At 43.2% G+C, this 23,870-nt stretch overlaps 2 protein-coding genes across 2 annotated transcripts; both read right to left on the bottom strand.

Annotated features, from left to right (window-relative positions):
• Positions 1 to 8,134: 8,134 nt before the first annotated feature.
• LOC112068352 (toll-like receptor 8) lies at positions 8,135 to 17,002 on the bottom strand. Its single transcript, XM_024135484.2, has 5 exons — positions 16,806 to 17,002; positions 10,592 to 13,695; positions 9,446 to 9,508; positions 8,452 to 8,564; positions 8,135 to 8,330 (listed from the first exon to the last, which is right to left on the bottom strand). The coding sequence occupies exons 1-5, from the start codon at positions 16,806 to 16,808 to the stop codon at positions 8,299 to 8,301; spliced, it is 3,315 nt and encodes a 1,104-aa protein (XP_023991252.2). The 5' UTR covers positions 16,809 to 17,002; the 3' UTR covers positions 8,135 to 8,298.
• A 436-nt stretch (positions 17,003 to 17,438) lies between these two features.
• On the bottom strand, positions 17,439 to 21,010 carry tlr7 (toll-like receptor 7). The gene has a single exon (XM_024135489.2). The coding sequence runs from the start codon at positions 20,921 to 20,923 to the stop codon at positions 17,882 to 17,884; it is 3,042 nt and encodes a 1,013-aa protein (XP_023991257.2). The 5' UTR covers positions 20,924 to 21,010; the 3' UTR covers positions 17,439 to 17,881.
• Between the last annotated feature and the right edge of the window lie 2,860 nt (positions 21,011 to 23,870).

Raw genomic sequence — 23,870 nt, 5'->3', positions numbered from 1 at the left:
GGGGGAAAGAAGAGGATTCCTACGGTTCTACATTCTCTCTCTCTTTCTCTCCTCATCGACTTTGCTCTCTCCTCTCCTGCTCCTGCTCCTCCTGATCTCTTCTCTCCCCCTCTCTCTCATCACGTCTCCTCTTATCGCTTTCTCCGTCCTCTATCTCTTCTCGTGTTTCCCCTTCAGTGCCCCTGCTCTTTCTCTCCGCACTGCCTCGATTCCCTTTTCGTCTCCATCCATCCCTTCTCCGTGCGTCTCCCCATCTCTGCGTGATCCTTCCCTCCTGGTTTCTTCCTCTCCGTCAATCTCTCTGTCCTTCCTCCTTCCTACTCTTAAGATATACATTCGCTTTGTACAGCTGGAGCGGGTCGTTCCTGGGTCTCTAGGGATGAAGTCGCTTCTATCTCTCCCTTTCCAGTTGGGTCTTTTTAGCTGTCTTGGTCTGTCAATCCCCAGAACGGCCTTTAGGGTCGTGTTTCAGGACAGAAGGATAATGGAGTTATGAGAAGGAATTTGTTTCGTGAAGCTCAGGTTGTGGCCACAAGTGGGATGAATTGCTATTTGAGGGCTGCTGACATCTTGATGCATTCAAGATGAAATAGGGTGTGATTATGTTTTGAATGCTCAATATTTGTAGTGGAGGACTGGAAATACTGGCAGGGAACCATTAATGAGTTGACGCGTGAATCCTGATTTGATTATAATTAAAGGGGAAAGGCTAATCTTTAATGAGTAATTTAACAGTCTAATAGTGTAGAGGATAGACCATCGGAGGGCGTGGAAGAAGCTTATGTTCAGCTCTATTCGAATATCATACCAAAGGGATATAATCTCCCCTGTTGATAAACACATAAATAATGGAAGGGCCGTTATCTCCACATACATGCACCGGCTGATCGTGCACTTGGTGGATGAAAACCAGCGACACTAATTACCTGTCTATCACCTGAACAACTTCCTGGTGCGAGCTACGACTACAGGAACCACTTCCCATGATATACTCTGGTCCTCTTACAGAGAGTTAACTCCCCTCTGAGATATGTAAGTTCGCTCTTTTTATTGTCAGCCTCATCAATTGACTCTTCCCGCAGTTTCAAGGATAATGACTTTTCCTTCTGCCTTGTTAAGGCCAGATAAAGGGAATGTTTTAAAATACTGCGGATCTTCCAGTGTAGAATATATCCAGGAGTAGGAGAGTACTTCTACACCTTAAGACCATAATCACTCTCTGGTTTTAGCTGTATACTTTACAGATTGTAAGACTGGGAGTTACTGTCATGGAGCTCATGTCTGTAAGAGTCGGAGTTAGAAAGTCACGGCCTTATCTCTGCGGGTATTAATGAACCGGGGGGGGGGGCGGGGGGGGGGGGCAGGCTGCCTGATTACAATGTTTAATAGACACACAGTCCTCCTGAATTCTGGGAATGAGTCAGCCAGAACTGCCTGTCTCGCAGTACCACTCGAGTTGTTTCAAAGTGGAACAGACGCAGCCGTTTTTAACTACAGCGGAATTAAACAACAGATTGGTCATAGTACGGGTCTAAAATATCACTTCTGCAGTTTTTGCTTCAAAAATCAACTTCAGTAACAAGTTTTTAAAAAAACCAGATTAGTTTCTTTATTTAACTAGGTGCATAGTCCAGTTAATGAAACATCGTTCTTATTTTCAAATGAGCGCCTACCGGGGAACAGGCGGTTAATCCTGGCCTTGTTTAGGGGCAGAACGACAGATTTTGTCGATCTCAAGGATTGCGACCGTGCAACCTTTCGGTTTACTAGATCCCAAACACTCTCTAACCACTAGGCTACCTTCCCCGTACCACCTGCTACCTTCCTCTAACGCACTGGACCTGTCGCCCTAAAGGCCTTGCCCCCTACACCAAGTACCCTGCCTCCGCCACTCTAAAACCACTAGGACTACCTGCGCTCCGCCCACATGGCTAACTGGCACAACTAGGCTACCTGCCTCCCCCTCTTAACCAACTGAGGCTCCTGCCTCCCACCTCTAAACCACTAGGCTACCTGCCTCGCCCTCAATACACTAGGCTACCTGGCCTCCCCTCAACCACTAGGTCACCTCGGCCTCCAGCTGCTACACCTATGCGCTACCTTGCCTCTCCCCACTCTAACCACTAGGCTACCCGCTCCCCTGCTAACCACTAGGCTACCTGCTCCTCCCTCCTAACCACTAGGCTACCTGCCTCCCCCCTCTAACCACTAGCTACCTGCCTCCCCAACTCTAACCACCTAGCTACCTGCCCCTGCTCAACCACTTAGGCCTACGCCATCCCCCTCTAACCAACTAGGCCCCTTACATGCCTCCCCCCTCTAACCACTAGGCTACGCGTGCTCCCTCCCTCTAACCCACTAGGCTACATGCCCACCCCTCTAACCACTAGGCTACGCTGCCCTCCCCCTCTAAGCCATAGCTACATGCCTCCCCTCCACTTAACCACAGGCTAGGTGCTGCCTTTAACACTGTCCCGTCCCCCCCTCTAACCACTAAGGACCTACCTGCTCCCCCCTCTAACCAGCTATCTTACAGTGCCTCCCCCCGCTAAACTCAGCTATGCTACGCCAGCCTCCCCTCCTAAACCACTCGGCTACCTGCCTCCCCCTCCTAACCCCTAAGGTCCTCACCTGCCTGCCCCCCTTCTAACACAAGGCTACTGCTCCCCCTCTAACCAACTAGGCTACCTGCCTCCCCCTCTAATCCACTTAGGCTATGCCCCCCTCCCTCTAACCCTAGGCTACCTGCTCCCCTCTAAACTAGGCTACCTGCCCCTCCCCTCTAACCCATAGGACTAAACCTGCCTCCCCCCTAACCACTAGCTACCTGCCTCCCCCCTCTAACACTAGGCTACTGCCTCCCCCACCCTACTTACTTACCCCTAACCTAGATACCCGCCCCCCCCCCTCTAAGCCATAAGGGCTACCCTGCCTCCCCCCTCTAACCACTAGGCTAACTGCCTCCACCCCTCTAGACCACTTAGGCTCTGCCCCCAACCATGACCTCGCCACGTCTAACCACTAGGCTACGCTGCCCCCCTCTCTAACCACTAGGCTACCTGCCTCCTCCTCTAACACCATAGGCTACGCTGCCTCCCCAGCCTCTAACCACTAGGCTACCTGCACCCTCACTGAACCACTAGGCATCCCTTGCCTCCACCTCTATAACCACTAGGCCTACTGGCTCCCCCTCTAACCACTAGGGCTACTGCCATTACATAGCCTGCCCCCCTGCTAACCACATAGGCATACCTGCCTCCCCCCTCAACCACGTAGCGCACATGCCTCCCCCCTCTAACCAACTAGGGCTACATGCCTCGCCCCGTCTAACCATATGCAACCAGCTCGCCTAAGACTGCTAACATAGGCTACCCCCCCTTCCTAACCAAGGCTACAGCTCCCCCTCACCACTAAGGCTCCCCCCACTTCTAAACCACAGTGCTACCTGCCCTCCCCCTCTCTAACACCCTAGGTCTCACCTGCTCCCGCCCTCTGAACCCTGAAGCGCTCTTAACCCTAGGCACTGCCCCCTCTAACCACTAGCGTTAGCCTGCCTCCCCCTCTAACCACTAGCAGCGCTCCTATCACTGCTACTGCTCCCCTCTAACCACTAGGCTGACCTGCCTCCCCCTCCTAAGCGCACTAGGTTACCCGTGCCTCCCAACCTCTAACCACTTGGGTAACCTGCCTCCCCCTCTAACACGCCTCAGGTTACGCTGCCTCCCTAGGCTAACCAGCTATAGGCTCACTGAACCACCTAGCCTCACTCCCCTCAACCACTAGGTTACCTGCCTCCCCTCTACACACTAGGACTACCTGCCTCCCCCTAACCTTAGTTTCCCTAACCAGCTAGGTTTACCTGCCTCCCCTCTAACCACTAGGTTTACCTGCCTCCCCCTCTAACCACATGGTTACCTGCTCCCCCTCTAACCACGTAGGTACCTGCCTCCCCCTCGTAACCACTAGGTTACCTGCCTCCCCTACTAACCATAGGCTTACTGCCTCCCCTCTAACCACTAGGTACTCCTAACCACTGGTCCTCCCCCCCTTCTAACATGCTACCTGCGCCCTAACCCAGGTTTGCCTGCCTCCCCCCTCTAACACAGAGTTAACCAGTGCCCTCCCCCTCTAACCCCACTAGGCTACAGCGTGACGCTCAACCTGTACCACTTCATTGTACAGTACAGGTATGGTTCTGGCAGAAATTAAATAGATGCAGTCACTTGAACGGTTATTAAATACATTTCACAAATCCTTCACCAATAAAGGGCTAGGTGTTCTAATACATATTGCTGGTTGGTTGTACATCACATATAGCACAATGTTTGCTGCCTCCAAGCCATTCTGGGGATGAACACCTAATATTCTGGACAAAACCGGATGGACAGGGCAGGGTTTGTGAATCTCAACACAATCAATCTAGCTATGCAGTACGTGGCTAAGAAGACTGTAGAGTATCTATTATTGTAGGCCTACTAATTTAGCTAGCTATCAGTTTTCTATAACCTAAAATAACATATAACCTTGTATTGTAGATAGCTAGCAGCTAACTATCAGTTTTCTAGAACGTAAAATAACATATAGTCTTGTATTGTAGGTAGCTACTGGCTCGCTATCAGTTGTCTGAAACAGCCTGGGGGTTTGAAACTAAGTTCTATTTTGTCTCACTCTCTTTTGTAAGAAAACCATGGTGGTTACCTCATCAGCCCAATGTCAAACTAGTGAACAGTTCAAAACATGCTGTTGTAACTAGGATTCTCCTCTTACTATGTAAAAAACATCTTGTAGGTGACGTGGATATTTAGTCGTGTTTGTAAAAGCAGCCTGTCTGTGAGGGCGTACTCCTAACCCTCCAGTTAATCTGTCTGTCAGTTCAGAGGCTGCCACCAGTCAACCCCGACAACATAATTAACACTCATGTCATGATTAGTATTTGTCTGTTTAATATAATCCCTGTATACATCTCATGRAGGAGATATGAGTRCCCGTRGCGCTTGGGGGAACCTCTGAAAGCTTCTGAATAAAGACGTCCATTTTCTTTTTTGTTTCCGTGYAGCTCCGTTGTCTGACAGGAGAGATTAGCTGGAATGCTAGTTTAATCCTGGCGCTGCTGCGCGTACCGTACAACTCTGCCCGTTACAGCAGCTCTTTATATCAAACACACAGAGGAAAGCCTCCGACCACATCAAACCTCTTCTGTAACCTGTTGTCACAACACAGGAGGAATGTTAAAGTACAGCTGTGTTCCAACATGAAGCCTCCTCCTCCTCGTGGCTGGATCAGGACTGTGGTACAGTCAGACATCATGGCTGGATCAGGACTGTGTTACAGTCAGACATCATGGCGGATCAGGACTGTGTACAGTCAGACATCATGGCTGGATCAGGACTGTGGTACAGTCAGACATCATGGCTGGATCAGGACTGTGTTACAGTCAGACATCAATGGCTGGATCAGACTGTGTTGAGGTTATAACTATAGTGGGCTGGATCAGACTGTGTTGAGGTTATAACTGTAGTGGGCTGGATCAGACTGTGTTGAGGTTCTCGAGTGGGCTGGGTTTTACTGTGACACTGTTTTTGGTGGACATCATTACAACTTGATGAGGGGAGACATACACTGTCTTTGGGGACATCATTACAGCTTGATGAGGGGAGACAGACACTGTCTTTGGGGACATCATTACAACTTGATGAGGATAGACAGTGTATTTGGGGACATCATTACAGCTTGATGAGGGTAGACAGAGTGTATTTGGGGACAACATCAGTACAGCTTGACGAGGGTAGACAGTGTCTTTGGGACATCATTAGCAGAGGCTGTAATCTGCCCGAGTTGATGAGTCAAAATTCCCACATTACACAGGCAGACAAGTTGATATCTTTAGCCACTAATTGGTCTTTTCACCAATCATATGGGTAAAATCTTAGGGCAAAATATCAGAATTAGGCTGCCTGTGTAAACAAAGCCTTTGTTGTGCATGATTACGTTTCTAAGGTACATTTAATTTCTCATTGGGAGTTGTGTCATCAAATCAAATCAAATTGTATTGGTCACATACACATGGTTAGCAGATGTTAATGCGAGTGTAGCGAAATCCTTGTGCTTCTAGTGCCGACCATGCAGAAATATCGAACAAGTAATCTAACAATTTCACAACTACCTTATACACACAAGTGTAAAGGAATAAGATTATGTCCAGATACATATATGAATGAGTGATGGTACAGAACGGCATAGGCAAGATGCAGTAGATGGTATAGAGTACAGTATATACATATGAGATGAGTAATGTAGGGTATGTAAACATTACATAAAGTGGCATTGTTTAAAGTGACTAGTGATAAACATTGATTACATCCCATTTTTAATTATTAAAGTGGCTAGAGATTTGAGTCAGTATGTTGGCTCCACTCAATGTTAATGATAGCTGTTTAACAGTCTGATGGCCTTGAGATAGAAGCTGTTTTTCAGTCTCTCGGTCCCAGCTTTGATGCACCTGTACTGACCTCGCCTTCTGGATGATAGCGGGGTGAACAGGCAGTGGCTTGGGAGGTTGTTGCCCGGAAGTGCCCCATGCTACTAGTGCCTTCAAGAGGCAGGGGGGGGGGGGGTCAAATCGTGACGTCAGTGATCTTCAGGTCAGAAAGTCAGAGCTTTAGAAAGATGCCCGAGTTTGTGACTTGGATGACCATTCAAAAGATGAGTCGGAGCATGTGTCCCCCCCCACAAGGAGTCCCCAGTTGTCTTGAACGGTCTGATGTAGAATATCTGAGTTCCCAGTTGTTCTGAACGCAGCATAAGCACCTGACTAAATTAATCTGGTACGAGACCATGGTGTCCAGGAATAACGGGGAAATCAAAAACACTCGGCTGGAGAGATCAGCCGCTTTCAGTGGGATTGTCATTAAGACTAACAGCAATCCACTTAACCTGACTATACACCTGCTGATAGCTGTATCAAATTATGGGGATGAGTTAATTGACTAGTAAAACCTGCATTGAAGTACGCAAGCCATCTCCATTGGTGGCTAAACTTCTGAAATTGTTAGAACATATTGCCAAAATGCTTGTTGCCTGTAGGATGAGACGGGATTGTTGTATTCAGACAAGGCATCATTGCAATATGGTCACCCCACCCCCCTCCATGAAAACGTCCAGTACAATCGAAGCTATGCAATTACTATTGTGGGAACAGCCATTTTGGCCATTGTAATATGTCCCAAGTCCAGCCCAACTAAGTAATAAGTCCTTTAAGAATGTGGCTTTCCTACCACAAGCTCAGCCCATGGGTTCAGTGTTTTGCTGGGGCAGGCAGGCCATTAAGCCAGTTGTAGTGGTGTGCCAATGGTGCTTTTCTAGGTCAGTTGTGTGCACTGTGCCAAGGGCTCATCCACTTAGTGTGCCAAAGCCCACTAGTGCATCAGTGAAACAAGATCACCAGCATTAAAAAAAAAAAAGTCACGAGTCTTTCCCTTCTAGCAGCACCTTTGCACTTAACTGAAATAGTTGCCTCACCTAGCCAGTTTAAGGCTAACTGGAAATTACTCTGGATAAGCATGCTAAATGACTAAACTGCCACCACAGTCCAGCAGTTAGAAACCCATGGCTTTGAGTCTGATTAACAGTGATTGCACAGCCAGTCAACAGTATAGAATATAATTCCAGTAGTCCAAAAGGATAGCCCCAATTTGGTAGACACACTTGCAGAGTTGTAATGAACATTAATGTAGAACATGGTGTACAATGTGAATCTTGAAACAAATGTCAGTATATTCAAAATGAAAATGACAATTCCAAACAGTTACTTTTTTTAATTGCATATCAAAACAAACTTGTGCATTCCAAGAATTGAACTTATACAAAACAATTGAACAGGTAACAAAAAACAAAACACTGCTTGATTTGAAAGCATTTCAACAGGTGGCCAGAAGCTGAACTACACTGGACGTCAGACGTGTGGGTCCCTGGTTGGGCTGATCCATCACACCCTTGCTCTTCCCTTCACAACCACAAGTTGCTGGATGCAGGGACACGGCAGGGACAGGTGACAGAGCGCTGAAGTGAGTCAGCACGGGACGAGCAACACATCCTCCTAGTCAGGCTGCCAGTCAGTAGTTGTTTCCTTTCAGACTTTATGTAAAAGGGAGGGAGGGGGAGGGTTCTAGGGAGGAGGCTGTACAGGCTTCTGCCCAATTACAATGCAACTTAGGTTTTGGTTACAGTTATACAGCTAAAAGAGGTGGAAAAAAAGGCAACGCTCGTGGAATGTACAGTGCATAGTGGAGGCTTGGGCTTTCATGCTGTTGCTTGCTTCTCCTGTTCAATGGCTGCAAGGAAGGGGATACCATGTTAGTTCTTCATGTTTGCACACAGTGTCAACTTATCAGTAAGACAACACAAATTTCACAAAGGATAATCAGCATTTGACGTAGAATAAACCTAACATACTTTCTTTGGTGGGCAAGGGGTTTTTCTCCTGCGTTTCGGTCTTCTTCAACTTGGTCTTGTCAAAGTTGGAGACTTCCGCAAGATCTGGCTTGTCAGACATCTTTGCAGAGGATCTGGTCATAGAGCAGATGACACTGAACAATTAGACATCTAGTTTCAATGCAAATGAAAAAGCAATAATTTATTCCCGATTGGCAAATAAACAAAACCGTCTATGTAACCATGGGCCTTGCACACAATTTAGCACAGCTTCCATAATAGTTACTCTTAATAGGCCTATACATTCGAATCAAACCCCAAAAGCAGACAAAGAGCACAATCCCCTACAGCACATGTGTTGGGGGGGGGTTAAGAAACGCTTTCATTCTCCCCCTGTAAGGCAGGGCAAACAGCCCACATCTAATTCGAGTATATACACAATCTAGTCCATTACTTTTCTAGATTTACAAAAAACTACGTAAAATGTCATTATTTATGCAGTTTATTCTACGAGCACGTGTTCTCATTATTGGCGACAAATCTGGAGAACATCATTGTGCCATTCTGTGAGAGCTGTCTAACAACCACCGCCCTGCTTGGGCAGCATCGCAAAACAGGTTGAGGCTAACTAGTGGCGTCGACCATTCAGGTCAGCATTTGCACATTTGCTTTGTCATATTGACATTGTAGCACATCCTAAATCAAGACATGATAATATTTGTAGGCAACATTGTAGCCTACGTTAAAAGATCCACACGTTTCACTCAAAAGAAAACAGACACTTACTAGGAGGGTACCCACGTCAAGTGAGAGAACAAACAATTACACTATTGAATATGACTTAACATCTAGAAATACATTAAGTGAGCAAGCTTTTATGCCTAAGGCTATTGCAGCGGTTCGAACCATTTATAGCCTACACGACATAACATACTATATGGCTGTAAAGTTAACCTAGTTGTTTAAACATGCTATGTAGGCCCTTTGACAAGAAATCATTTGTTTGCGCACTCACCGGAGGTGTATTGGATACAGATGAGTCTCAATCCAGATGGCGCAGAGCACAAGTGAAGGCGGGCTGGTCAATCAAAGTCTATTATACTCCGCAATATGCTAATTTACAGCATGACGTCACGTCCCTTCACTCTCTTGCACAACTTGGTTGGGGAAAATATATATTACGTAATCTTTACAAGCGAGAGAGAGCATAAATAATAGTTATGGTTTTATTTGTTTATCGTACTGGACAACGACTTTTTATCTGATATGATTTAGGGCACCATTTCAGAGCATTGCTGCCAACGCCAAACCAGTCCACTGTCACCGGTAACTCTTCGTGATTGTGTCAATAATGACATCCTGTGGATTAACACAGTATTACATCAGATGGTAACCCTGACTTCATTGGTTTGCATTAGAAACATAGTAGTACTACTAGTTGATTACATTTTAGATAATGCATTTTAGATAATGCATGATCGTAAAGCACACTGGTGCTGTGACTGTCTGCGTAGTTCAAAGAGATTCCCTATACAATGTTTTGAATTTGTGATCTTTTGAAATGATAATTCATATAATAAAACAATGAGTTATAACAATTTCAGTTCAATTCAATCAATGTAGGCCAGCTAGAAAATAAATAAAAATAATGTTTTTATTGTCACATACCATAAGTGCCACTGACCGGCTGACACCACAGCCCCAGATTCACCCCCCCCCATCTGAGCCTAATGAAACATTAATTTGACTGTTATCCCATAAAGACAGATGCCCACAGACGGACTGCTCCAATATTATTAGTTTTTTAAATCAGATATCTACTTACAAATGGCATGAAGTTTGAACATATTAGCAAAAACCTTTGAAAATTCAGTTTAGAACCACCCACTAACCATAGATATTATCAAACTGAGAAATTTAACCACAAGTATAATAACTGGTGGCCATAGTCTTTGGCATTAAAGCAACGAATAGAACATTTCTTTACGTATTGTTGATTTCAGATGTACAGAATCATTCATATTGTTCAGTGCAGAGATAGACAAAATGATATAATAAGAGCTTGTAAAAAGGGATTGCAGTTGTTGTGTTTAACTGCTTAGTCTATTTGTGTGAGAAAGCTACCTCCCTCTTGAGTCTCTGGTCTGGCATGTTGCTCTACTTATTGGTGAAGTACCTGGAGTACATCTGGTTGTACATCACCTGGTTGTCTAACCTGACAGCGTTCCTCAGGCACTGCCAGAACCAGGGCTCTGCGGCTGCAGTCCGGGTCCATTCCAGAACACTCTTCCCACACAGATGCCGCCGCAGACGGAGGAAGTGAGAGTGCTGCAGTACAGGTTCCAGGAGAACCAGCACGATCACATCCATGTTTTCATCCAGCAGCCTCTGGTGGGCCAAGTACACAGCCATCCTGAAGCTCCCGGTCCTGACATATGCCTCGGTCAGCACAAAAACGGTCTTGCGGCTCTGTCGGATGCTGTGGGAGAGGTTGTCTATCAGGGGGACCCCTGGGACCCAGTCTCGCTCCTCCAGACAGAGAGGCAGGTGTTTCTCCCCCCTCTCCTCCAGCTGCACCCGCAGGTGGTTCAGCACCCAGTCTGACACCAACGGGTCTCTGGTGTCGTAGGTAACAAAAGCATCATAGAGATTGTCTGTTGTTGCGGACCCAAAGGAATGGTAGCCCTTCAGCTTCGCCCTCAGGTAGTATAGAATATAGGAAGCATCCCAATAAAACATATGAGCTGTCATGGTGATGGCCATGGTGAGCATGATCAAGGAAGCAGAGAGGGAGTACATCAGGAAGGCATTGTTGTCATTGACGCATTCTTTAATGTCAAACAGTATCACTGGTTGGCCTCTCGTTTTGGCTGGCATGTTGCAGATCAACTCAGTGGCCAGTCTGGGGATCTCGACGTCTTTGTTATGCTTATTCCACAGGATGAACTCTAATAAGTCACAGGTACACTGGAATGGATTACCTTGCAAGGACAAGGTTTTCATGTAGTTTTCAGGGCCCGATAGGACGGTGGTCTCGTTGACGATAGTCAGTTGGTTGTGACTGAGGTCAAGTATCTGAAGGTTTTGGGCACCTTTAAGAAATCCATCAGAGAGTTGACCAATCTGATTGTAGCTCAAGTCAAGCATCTGAAGTGCATTTGTGAAGTTTGAGAGATTTGCTGACATGTGATATAAAGAATTATAGCTTAGATCCAGAATATTCAGTTGTTGGAAACTAGCCAGTTTATCCCAATCGAAATGGGTGAGTAAATTATGACTAATGCATAGTTTCTGAAGGGTATACGGTAAGTTTTCATAGACTGTTGATGGAATCTTCTCAATGCTGTTGAATGATATATCCAGATAGGTTAAATTCACCAGGTTTTTAAAAAGGCTGTTGTATGAGCCGTCCCTCTCTTTCCATAATGTGGCCAACAAATTGTGTTGAAATTGAAGCTCTTTCAAAGATGCGCTTGTCATCTGCTTAGTTGTTAATGTAAAAATTTTATTGTTTGACATATTCAGTACTTTCAAAGCTGGTAGATTTGTCAAAAAATTTAAATTATGTGTCACACCTGACACTCCAAAATAGTGGCTGTTGTAGCTTAGATCTAATACTTGTAGTTTGTGTAATTCCTTAAATGCATTGTTATAGGCCAGGTCAATCTTGTTAAACGACAGGTCCAGATATGTTAGGGCTGGTAACGTCGTGAACTCTGTCCCATTCAGTGCTGCAGAAAATCCATTTCTTGATAGGTTCAGACATGCAATGTCACCATAGCCCTCAAATTGCTTTGGAGAAATGAAGAAGATATTATTTGAACTAAGGACCAGCACTCGACCAGAGTCAAAGCACTCTTGTTTCACAAGGCCGTGTTTTAACTCAAAGGAAAAATCCTTTGAATGTGAATAGTGACTAGTGAGAGGTGACTTGTGCAGCGCCGGCTTTGAATTGCTTCCTAAGACACGGCCTGGTGAATCGCTCACTGAAACTGGATACAACCTATTTTCTGCGAGGTATATTAGTTTCAAGTGTGAGAATTTTCTGAATATGGTAGAATTAGAGCGAACAATGAAATTAATTCCCATGTTTAACGCTGACAGATTTTTTAGATGATGGAGAGGGCTGAGAGTATCTGACTGGATTTCTTTAAAAACATAACCTGCTATATGTAATGTTCTAAGTGACACCAATTTAGAAAACTGTCTTGAAAGCAGTAGGGTGTCAGGGTAGGCTAACAAATCATAATTGAATGACAAATCCATAACTTCTAGCTTTGGTAGATAGCTAAAAAAAATTCCTTCAGTCATAGCCTTAGACAAGAAATTATAAGAGAGAAACAGTTGTTTAAGATTGTTTAAACTCTCAAACCAGGAGTTATTGATGAAACCGAGTGAGTTCCCTGCTAGGTGCAGTGTCTGTAACTCTGTAAGGCCATGAAATGCATAAGGATGAATATCTAGGGAGATTTTGAGACAGGGGACACACGGAAATGGAGCATTGGAGCATCGTGGACAGTTTCCCTGTAATTCAAGGGTCTGTAGATCGGTTAGTCCATGGAAATCATCCTTATCAATATACTGTATCTTGTTAGATTCAAGCCGTAATGTTTTTAAAGAGCTTGGAAGTTCTTTTGGAACTTGAGTTAAATTATTAAAGGCCAACGTCAAAACTTCTAAGTTAATCAATGCTGAGAATGTGCCGTTTCCTATAGTAAAATTATTCTCACAAGGATTCCAGTAGTAACAGTTTTTGGATAAGAAAAGCTCCTTCACATGTGTTATACCAGAGAGGTTGCTCATATTCAAGAAATTTATTTTGTTATTGTCCAGCATGAGTTTTTCCAGGCTGAGTGGGAGGTTTTGTGGAATTTCAATGAGGCCATTTCCATTAAGCCTTAGGTCCTGCAGGTTTGTCAGATTTTTGAAGGCACCTTCGGCAATGTGACTTATATGGTTCTGGTTGACCCAGTTGAGATTGAGAACGGTCAGGTTCTCCAGATTAGAAAATGCACCAAAAGATACATTCTGGATGTTGTTTTCTGATAGGTCCAGCACAGTCACATTCCTGGTGATACCAACAGGTACATTTCTCAGTTGACGCTCCTCACAATTGAAGATGATGTCATTAGTGGTTTTGGAAGTATTGACCACCTTAATGTCACATGGAAACTGCCATGGCATCCATAAGGTACATGAGGTATTTATGACCAGGAAGTGACACAGGAACAATGATGCCAACTGTAACCAGCAGGTGGTAGCAGCCTGTAAATATAAAGTACAAACGTGTGAGGATGGAAATATAATGACAGATTAATGAAAGACTAATGATTCATGAGGAGATGTCTAACTAACGTGGAGTCAGAGGACGCTGGTTGGAGGAGCTATAGAAGGACGGGCTCTTTGTAATGGCTGAAATGGAATAAATGGAACGTCCGCCAGCCTCCACTGTGTGGAGTAGACCTACAAGTAGCCCAAGATGTAAGTAGCCCAAGATGTACTCTCAAGGAGCCTACCATTACTCCTTGAAATCCAAGGACCTTATAAGACATGTTATTTTCAGAGGTAGACTGGCTCTGGTAGAAAAAAACAGCCATATACTCCATGTCAACGTGAATCAATTATCAATTGCGATACAGTTCTAGATACAGTTGAAGTCGGAAGTTTACATACACCTTAGCCAGACACATTTAAACTCAGTTTAACAATTCCTGACATTTAATCCTAGTAAAAATGCCCTGTCTTAGGTCAATTAGGATCACCACTTTATTTTAAGAATGTGAAATGTCAGAATAATAGTAGAGAGAATTATTTATTTCAGCTTTTATTTCTTTCATCACATTCCCATTGGGTCAGAAGTTTACATACACTCAATTAGTATTTGGTAGCATTGCCTATAAATTGTTACTTGGGTCGAAAGTTTCGGGTAGCCTTCTACAAGCTTCCCACAATGATTTGGGTGAATTTTGGCCCATTCCTCCTGCAGAGCTGGTGTAACTGAGTCAGGTTTGTAGACCTCCTCGCTCGCACACACTTTTTCAGTTCTGCCCACAAATTTCCTATTGGATTGAGGTCAGGGCTTTGTGATGGCCACTCCAATACCTGGACTTTGTTGTCCTTAAGCCATTTTGCCACAACTTTGGAAGTATGCTTGGGGTCATTGTCCATTTGGAAGACTCATTTGCGACCAAGCTTTAACTTCCTGACTGATGTCTTGAGATGTTGCTTCAATATATCCACATAATTTTCCTTTCTCATGATGTCATCTATTTTGTGAAGTGCACCAGTCCCTTCTGCAGCAAAGCACCCCCACAACATGATGCTTCCATCCCCGTGCTTCACGGTTGGGATGGTTTTCATTGGCTTGCAAGCCTCCCCCTTTTTCCTCCAAACATAATGATGGTCATTAGGGCCAAACAGTTTTATTTTTGTTTCATCAGACCAGAGGACATTTCTCAGAAAAAGTACGATCTTTGTCCCCATGTGCAGTTGCAAACCGTATTCTGGCTTTTTTATCGCAGTTTTGGAGCAGTGGCTTCTTCCTTGCTGAGCAGCCTTTCAGGTTATGTCGATATAGGACTCGTTTTACAGTGGATATAGATACTTTTGTACCTGTTTCCTCCAGCATCTTCACAATGTCCTTTGCTGTTGTTCTGGGAGTGATTTGCACTTTTCGCACCAAAGTACATTCATCTCTAGGAGACAGAACGCGTCTCCTTCCTGAGCGGTGTGATGGTTGCGTGGTCCCATGGTGTTCATACTTGCATACTATTGTTTGTACAGATGAATGTGGTACCTTCAGGCATTTGGAAATTGTTCCCAAGGATGAACCAGACTTGTGGAGATCTACCATTTTTTTCTGAGGTCTTGGCTGGTTTCTTTTGAATATCCCATGATGTCAAGCAAAGAGGCACTGAGTTTGAAGGTAGGCCTTGAAATACATCCACAGGTACACCTCCAATTGACTCAAATTATGTCAATTAGCCTATCAGAAGCTTCTAAAGCCATGACGTCCTTTTCTGGAATTTTCCAAGCTGTTTAAAGGCACAGTCAACTTAGTGTATTTAAACTTCTGACCCACTGGAATTGTGATACAGTGAATTATAAGTGAAATAATCTGTCTGTAAACAATTGTTTGAAAAATGACTTGTGTCATGCAGAAAGTAGATGTCCTAACTGACTTGCCAAAACTATAGTTTGTTAACAAGAAATGTGTGGAGTGGTTGAAAAACGAGTTTTAATCACTCCAACCTAAGTGTATGTAAACTTCCAACTTCAACTGTACCCTTTACTTTCATATCACATCAACATAATTTCACAAATGCATAATACACACTTACTGTACACTGTTTTATCACAGTTTCAGCCAACATTATTTTTTCAGTGACAACACATTTCTGGCGGCCATCTTCCGTTACACACAGGTGTTCAGAGCATACTAAATAGCACTTTACCACAGGTATTTGGAGTATGCTAGATAGCTCATTACCACAGGTGTTCATGGCATGCTAGATAGCTAATTAGCACAGATGTTCAGAGCGTGCTAGGTAGCTAATTAGCACAGGTGTTCAGAGCATGCTAGATAGCTAATTAGCACAGGTGTTCAGAGCGTGCTAGATAGCTAATTAGCACAGGTGTTCAGAGCGTGCTAGATAGCTAATTAGCACAGGTNGCTAATTAGCACAGGTGTTCAGAGCGTGCTAGATAGCTAATTAGCACAGGTGTTCAGAGCGTGCTAGATAGCTAATTAGCACAGGTGTTCAGAGCATGCTAGATAGCTAATTAGCACAGGTGTTCAGAGCATGCTAGATAGCTAATTAGCACAGGTGGTCCCTCTGTCTTCCGTCTGTCTTCCGTAAACATGTGCTGTAACGTGGAGATTTGGCCGTGTGCGATGTTATTTCTCGCTGATATCAAAGATAAGGTCCTTATGCTTCCAAAAACGTACTGCAAGCCATTCGTGTTAATGGTCAGACTGAGCGTCGGGGCTCTTAACAAATCCCCCCTCACAGAAGACGCCTTCACCCAATGACTCTTATGTGTAATGTAATGGAACTGAGAGTAAAGATCAAGGGCTGGCCTACAAGCACACATTTTATGTACAATAGCTCAATAGCAATAGCTTTGTGATGGAGGACATACTACTAATTTCCGCATACTAGTTATCTACAATATGTTTGCCTAGATAGAAATGGCATTTGTGAATGTAGCGATTGTGAAATATCACTACTTCCCCTTTAAAAAGTCATGTATTTTCTCATGTTTCATTATCAATTTTGCCGCTTGAGAAAAACAAATACCCCAAATACCCCAAATACCCTAAATAGACACATACCCTACATATATTAATAATAACTGATGTGAATCAAACTTACCATATTGTTTACCGTTGATTCCTTGTGAGATTTTGAAAGCCTTTCAAATAAGTAGTGCCTGATAGTTTAGTTACCAATTAGCAAAAAAGTTTAATAAAACTGCAGGGGACTGTTCGTTTTCTTTTTGTTTCCATCGATGTAGTCCCTTGTGTAATGACTCAATTCCTCTCTACTCAAACACACATTGAAGTGCAACTAAAATTCCCCTTGCAGCTAGAGTTAGTCAAATGTGTTCAACAAGCTGGTTGGTTGCCTCAGTCAGGTGGATTCTGGGTAGTCAGTGTTGGGGCATGTTATTAGGGAAGTTCTCTTCTGATTTTCTTCCTACTTTCTGTAATTAATTTATTTTTATACTGTTTCATATGGCATGCATCAAGAGATTAAAGGCAGAATCAATTAAACATTTTGTGAATCATTATTATTTTTATACATTTATTGTTACCTTACTCTCCGCAGCAGGATAGGAGATTGAGGCAATATATTTATAAGCATTGCAGTACAGCAAACATAATCAGTCAGTATTAGAGATGAAAATTCATATCTAAATATTCTCACCAGATACATTACATTTACTGTAAACCTTAAAACCATATTCTCACCAGATACATTACATTTACTGTAAACCTTAAAACCGTCTTTAAGATAATTGTCACATTTACAACAATTACCACATAAAAAGTCTACACTACCCACTGGGCACAGATGTCAATTCAACGTCTATTCCATCTTGTTTCCATGTCATTTTATTGAAATGACGTGGAAACAACGTCAATTCAACCAGTGTGTGCCCAGGGGGTAAGGTGTATTCTAAGTGAAAAAATTTCAAAGAATCTTCCTGAAGAGATTACTGTATTGTTTTTGAGTGCCTCTGACTGGCTGGCACCATAGCCACAGATTCCCATCCCACCATCTGAGCTAAATCAAACAGAAACTTCATAGATTAATTGATGAAGTTCTCCATTGGTTTGCTTCCCTCTTTTTGTCATTAAAGACATTACACAATCATTACACAATCACAAAAAAGGGCAATGCTATGTATTCTTAACATGGCGAAAAATCATTGTGTTTGGCCTTTTTCAAAGAGTCTCCTTGAAGAGATTACTGTATTGTTTTTGACTGTCTGTTACCAGTACACTCCTTAGGCTAAACCAAAAGTATTGCTGCGCTTGAGGATTTGTTGGCCACTCCATCACTGACCGCCTATACAACCTCTTCCTGAGTCTCAGGTACTTTGAGTGACTGGGGACTTTTTCCAGGAAAATCAAGACAATCACATCATCTCTCTCATCCATAAGCCTCTGATGGGCCATGTAGAATGCGGTCTTGAAGTCCCCGCTCTTGATGTACTTGTTCGTCAGTATGAACATGGTCCTCTTGCTCTGGTGAATGCTCTGGGAGAGGTTGTCAATCAGGGGGCAGCCAGGGATCCAGTCTCGTTCCTCCAGACACAGCTGTAAGGGGTGGTCCCCATGGTTCTCCAGCTGAACAAGCAGCTCCTTCAGCACCCACTCAGATACCTCCGGGTCCTTCTTGTCGTACACCACGAAGGCGTCGTAGGAAGCGCTCGGCGAGGACAGGCGTCTGTAGCCTTTGAACTTGGCCAGGAGGAAGTGGTAGAGGTACCACACGTCCCAGAGGAAGAGGTGGCTGGAGATGGAGAGGGTGACGAAGCTGAGCACCAGGGATGTGAGGAGGATGTAGAGGATGATGGATAGGTAGTTATGCTGGCAGGCCTGCAGTTCTAGGTCCAGGGAGATTACCGGATGACCCCTCTGGGCTCCTGGAGCAGCACAGGTCACAGCGGTGGCCAGTCTGGGGATGTTCACCATGGTGCGGTTCAGCCACATCACAAACATGAGGGCGTTACAGTTGCACATGAACTTGTTGTTGTTCAGGACTAACGTGTCCATTTGATCGACAACATCATCAGGCATGCTGGTCTGCTCAATGTTTTGAATGTGATTGAAACTGAGATCCAGATACTTCAAACTAAAGGCGTCCTTGAGGAAATACGCAGAGAGTTTGGATATTTGATTTCTGCGTAAGAGGAGAGTCTTGAGAGATCTGGTGCAGTTGGAGAGCTCTGGGGGAACTGTTGATATGCTATTGCTACTGAGATCTAGGACCTCTAAGTACTGAAGAATAATCAGCTTCTCCCAACTAAAAATCTTCAGTTTGTTGTTGTTGATGTAGAGATTAGTGAGTTTGTCTGGCAGGCCTTGGAAGACTTGCTGAGGGATGAAGTTGAGGTTGTTGTGAGAGATGTCTAGGACCCTCAGATTTAGCAGTTTTTTGAAGTAGTCGATGTATCTTGTATCACCGTCTCTCCAAAGCATATCTAAACGGTTACCTTTGAACTCTAACTTCTCCAGAGAGAGACTCTCCAGCTCTGTGTTGGTGGATGTAGAAATCTTATTATAGTTCATTAGTAATATCTTCAGTTTGGTCAGATTTTTGGTGAAATTAAGCATGTGGGTCAAACCCTCAGATTCAAAGTAATGGTTGTTGTTGCTTATGTCCAAGATAACTAAACAACTCAGTTCCTGAAACGCTGAGGAATAGAGAAGGTCTAGACGATTGAATGAGAAGTCAAGGTACTGTAACTGAGTGAGGAAAGTAAACTCAGAACCATTTAGACTTTGGCTCATGGCATTTCCAGAGAGATTTAGGCATCTAAGGTCAGCAAGGTTCAAGAATCTGGAGTGAAGGAAAAATATATTATTCCTGCTGATATCCAGGGTTTTTCCAAACTTGCTGCACTGGGTATTGACGAATGAATTCAGCGTCCCATCCTCCTTGTCCTTGTATTTGCAGCTGCGAGCATACTCATCGTATCTAAAATAATGAATCTCTCTCACTTCTCCATTGCGGCTATGCCCAGCATCTGACATTGGGGAGCCATGTATGGCTTCTCCTCCTGAAAAGGCAACAGACTGACCACTTTCAGAGGGGGACGATATCTTATTGTCAGATAAATTGATTATTTTTAAGCTTTTCAGTTCCATTAGAATGCTGAGGTTGGTTATTTTGATGAAGTTGGTGCCCAAGTCAATGACCTCCAGGTTCTTTAGATGAATCAGTGGGCTGATGTCTTCCAGGGTGAGTTGCTGGAAGACGAAGGCCCTGATGCGGAGTACTTTCAAGGATTTCAGGGAGGAAAATGAGGAACTAAGGTGCAGTGTAGCTGGATACCTCTGCAGCTCGTAGTTAAAAGACAGGTCCAATTCTTCCAGGTTGGGTAGAGCTTGTGGGAAGTAAGTAAATGCTATCTCTCGAGCTAAAAAGTTGGTTGAGAGATCAAGTACTCGCAGCTCTTTACAGTTCTGAAACCACTCTCTAAGCACATACGTAAGGGAGTTACTATGCATGCGTAGTATCCTCAGTTTGGTCAACGTTTTAAAGGTGCTTGTGTCTATCTGAAGTGAATTGTTAGGACACGGAATACAAGGAAATGGTGCATTGTAACAGCGCGGGCAGTTTCCGCTCAGGTCAAGTATCTCCAATTGGGTTAGGTTATGAAAATCTTTGTCAGTAACCATTTCAATCTTGTTGTTATAGAGATACAACTCTCTGAGACTTGTCGGTAATCTTGGGGGTATGTAGGATAGGTTATTTGACTTGAGGGATAGGAGAGTCATGTTATCAAGCTGTAGAAATGCTCCCTCCTCAATTTGATAGGAAACATTACATGGGTTACGATAGTAACAATTTTGACCCAGGTAAAGAATCTGTACGTTAGTGATGTCAGAGAGGTTCCTTTTCAGAATGGTATATATTTTATTCACCTCTAGACTGAGCAGAATGAGGTTCGGAGGGAGACCCTTTGGAATGCTGGTAAGCTGATTCCCATCCAAATACAGAGCCTTCAGATTCCTCAGGTCTTTGAAGGTGTTTGTCTTGATAGTCACACTCTCTGTGCACATGCGGTCCTTGGGGCCGATCTTGATGGGCACGCAGTTACAGCGCATGTCGATCTCGGTGAGGTTCTCCAGGCCCTGGAAGGACGTTGAGTTAATGAGAGGGATGTGGTTGATGGTGAGGGTCAGGTTGGTGGTGTTTCTGGGGATGTCCTTTGGGACCTCCAGAAGTCCTCTCTCAGTGCAATCTACGTTGACCATTGTGTCGTTGCTGGCCAGGGTGACGTCACAGGGTAGGGTTTTGGGGTACCAGCTTCCAGCTGCCAGCACAGAGGAGCACCACAGGCCCAGCAGTATCACCCCACACACGTGGAAAGATGCACATTCGGACCTCTGGGGGAACAGGACAGTGTTATTTCTAGAGGGATAATGATAACACACTCTGACCTCTGGGGGAACAGGACAGTGTTATTACTAGAGGGATAATGATAACACACKCTGACCTCTGGGGGAACAGGACAATGTTATTACTAGAGGGATAATGATAACACACTCTGACCTCTGGGGAAACAGGACAATGTTATTACTAGAGGGATAATGATAACACACTCTGGTCTCTGGGGGAACAGGACAGTGTTATTTCTAGAGGGATAATGATAACAAGTTTTATTTGCAGGTCGCCTCTCTTAAACCACAGGACACAAGAGAGTCTTAAAATAATTTAGTAAATTAACTGCTCAATAAAATATACAAATATAGAAACCAGTTGCTCAGCTCAACAAAGCTGAGCAACAAAGCTACTGCAGATGTTGGTTAATTTATGAAAAGGTTGTGATGGCATTTTTTCATTTCTACTATTTCTTATTCTGATTCTATTGACCTTTACTATGTTGTTCTGCATAGACATAACTTAAACAATATATAAAAATGTCCTTTTACCTCTATTGAGTCAAAATTCAAAAGGCACTCGCACATCTGAGCAATCTCTTTTGCAGGTGCATGGTAACAGTTGAACAAGATGAAGGAATAAGGAAACCGCACACTGCTCTTGAAAGTATCACTGATCTTTAATAAGCTTACGTATTGGCCTCACGGCCTTCGTCAAAAAAAGCTCTGACGAAGGCCGTGAGGCCAATACGTAAGCTTATTAAAGATCAGTGATACTTTCAAGAGCAGTGTGCAGTTTCCTTTTTTCCTTCACCTCTATTGAGTCCTTTATAATCATGGTTAATTAAGAGTCTATTGGCCCACACATGCATCAATCTAATTAACATGATTAAAACAAATCCCCATCAAAATCTGTCAGTTATAATTTCAGAGAAATCCAATATTTTTGTCTCAATCCGCCACATCTACCTATGTTGGTCTTCTGCATCAGCGGTGGAAGGTGTCCAAGCTACAGAGATGTTTGTCAGACCATGAGATGTCCTGAAAGTCGGTCTTCTCACGAAAAATGTATGTAGTGTCCAAACGGTTTGGCCTTCAAAACGACTACGACCACTCTATCCATAGTTGGAAGGCCAAAGCGTTCAGTGTTTTCTGTTTTGCTCTACGACCACTCTATCCATAGTTGGAAGGCCAAAGCGTTCAGTGTTTTCTGTTTTGCTCTACGACCCGTCTGAAGGTAACCCATACAAACTAATGGAAGTATGGAGGTAGTTTTGTGCCAACAAAAATAAGGGGTTAAATATGTGTCCAAAAAACTAAAATATTTCCTGAGCTTTCTTATATCTCCTAGTTAAAGGACAGACTCTTCAAAACCTTATGATTTATTTTTTAGACAGTCTTTTTAGCCAATTATTAATGTGCGATTCAATGCGTCTCGGTAGTAGCAAAGGCCAAATTCAATATGTTATTGAATTTATACCTAAAGGGGTCCTAAAATCCCAAATCGAATAACTAAATGATCCATGGTATGACCATCGTGTTAGCTTAGAGGTTAGAGACAGAGGTTAATCCCAAGTTTCTTCATTTTCATCAATCTCTTTTTCTCCTTGCACAATGGATGTGCATGCTACACCCTATATTCATGAACTGTATTATCATATGAAATGTATTACCATATGAAATGTATTACCATATGAAAGGTATTACCATATTAAATGTGTTACCATATGAAAGGTATTACCATATTAAATGTATTATCATATGGAATGTATTATCATATGCACTGTATTACCATATTAGATGTATTACCATATGAAATGTATTACCATATTACATGTATTATCATATGGAATGTATTACCATATTAGATGTATTACCATATTACATGTATTATCATATGCACTGTATTACCATATTAGATATATTACCATATTAGATGTATTACCATATTACATGTATTACCATATTAAATGTAGTATCATATGAAATGTATAACCATATGAACGGAATTCTTACCATCATGTGAGACATCATTGTTCAGATCAACGTTTGTGTCGATAAGTTCTCACGGCTCAGTTCTCTCTTACTGTAAAATAAAAGGACTACTAAGAACGATAAAATGTTCACGTGAAAACAAGAAAACACAGGCTGATGGAACGTGGAAGGACAACAGATGCGCGAGTGAAAGTGTCTTTAATAGCTTCCACTTCCCTTTAGGCAGATGCTAGACACCCATCTATCAATAGGCATATAGTACAACTGTTGCCTCAGGTCAAGTTCCTAAAATCTAAATTGTTAAATCAATAAATGTTGTCTATTTCTGGTGCAGGCTTAATTGAAGCACTTGATCAGCATTTTCTGTATGTAGGCTTTCTTGGTTTATAAAATCTAATACTATACATTCAATAGCTTAATTTACATATATATATATATTTTTTTAAATATAATTTAAGCAGTTTGCAGCAGTACTGATGAATTGTGTGTGAATGGAGCTTCTTTCAAGCATGTGCTCATCCTTGATTTTTAACATTTATTGATAGGAATATGCATACCGTTTGTCTTATTTATGATAGCATTGCAGTCTTCAAAATGTTCTGCCTTAATATTAAATCTAAAAAGGGATTAAAGTGGATTTTTCCCCCCCAAACGATCTACACAACCTACTCCACATTTTCAAAGCGAAAGAAAAATTATATTCAAACAAAGATGTTTTGATTGCATATGTCTTCACACCCCAGAGTTAATACCGGGTGGAAGCGCATTCCACATTTCTTTTGATCCTGACAAACTCTCCAGTCCCTGCCGGTGACAAGCATACCCA

Source organism: Salvelinus sp. IW2-2015, unplaced genomic scaffold (genome assembly GCF_002910315.2).
Source record: "Salvelinus sp. IW2-2015 unplaced genomic scaffold, ASM291031v2 Un_scaffold463, whole genome shotgun sequence".
Classification (NCBI taxonomy): domain Eukaryota; kingdom Metazoa; phylum Chordata; class Actinopteri; order Salmoniformes; family Salmonidae; genus Salvelinus; species Salvelinus sp. IW2-2015.
This window is presented reverse-complemented; position numbering and strand designations above follow the sequence as displayed.

What these genes read in the sequence shown, in the direction of transcription:
- LOC112068352 (XM_024135484.2), bottom strand. An exon ending in TCCAGGTACTTCACCAATAA is followed by an intron (nt 9,509 to 10,591) that starts GTAGAGCAACAT and finishes TTGATTGACCAG; the next exon opens with CCCGCCTTCACTTGTGCTCT. An exon ending in CCCCTTGCCCACCAAAGAAA is followed by an intron (nt 8,331 to 8,451) that starts GTATGTTAGGTT and finishes CCTTCCTTGCAG; the next exon opens with CCATTGAACAGGAGAAGCAA.
- tlr7 (XM_024135489.2), bottom strand. Translation starts at nt 20,923, where the DNA reads ATGGTCAACGTAGATTGCACTGAGAGAGGACTTCTGGAGGTCCCAAAG.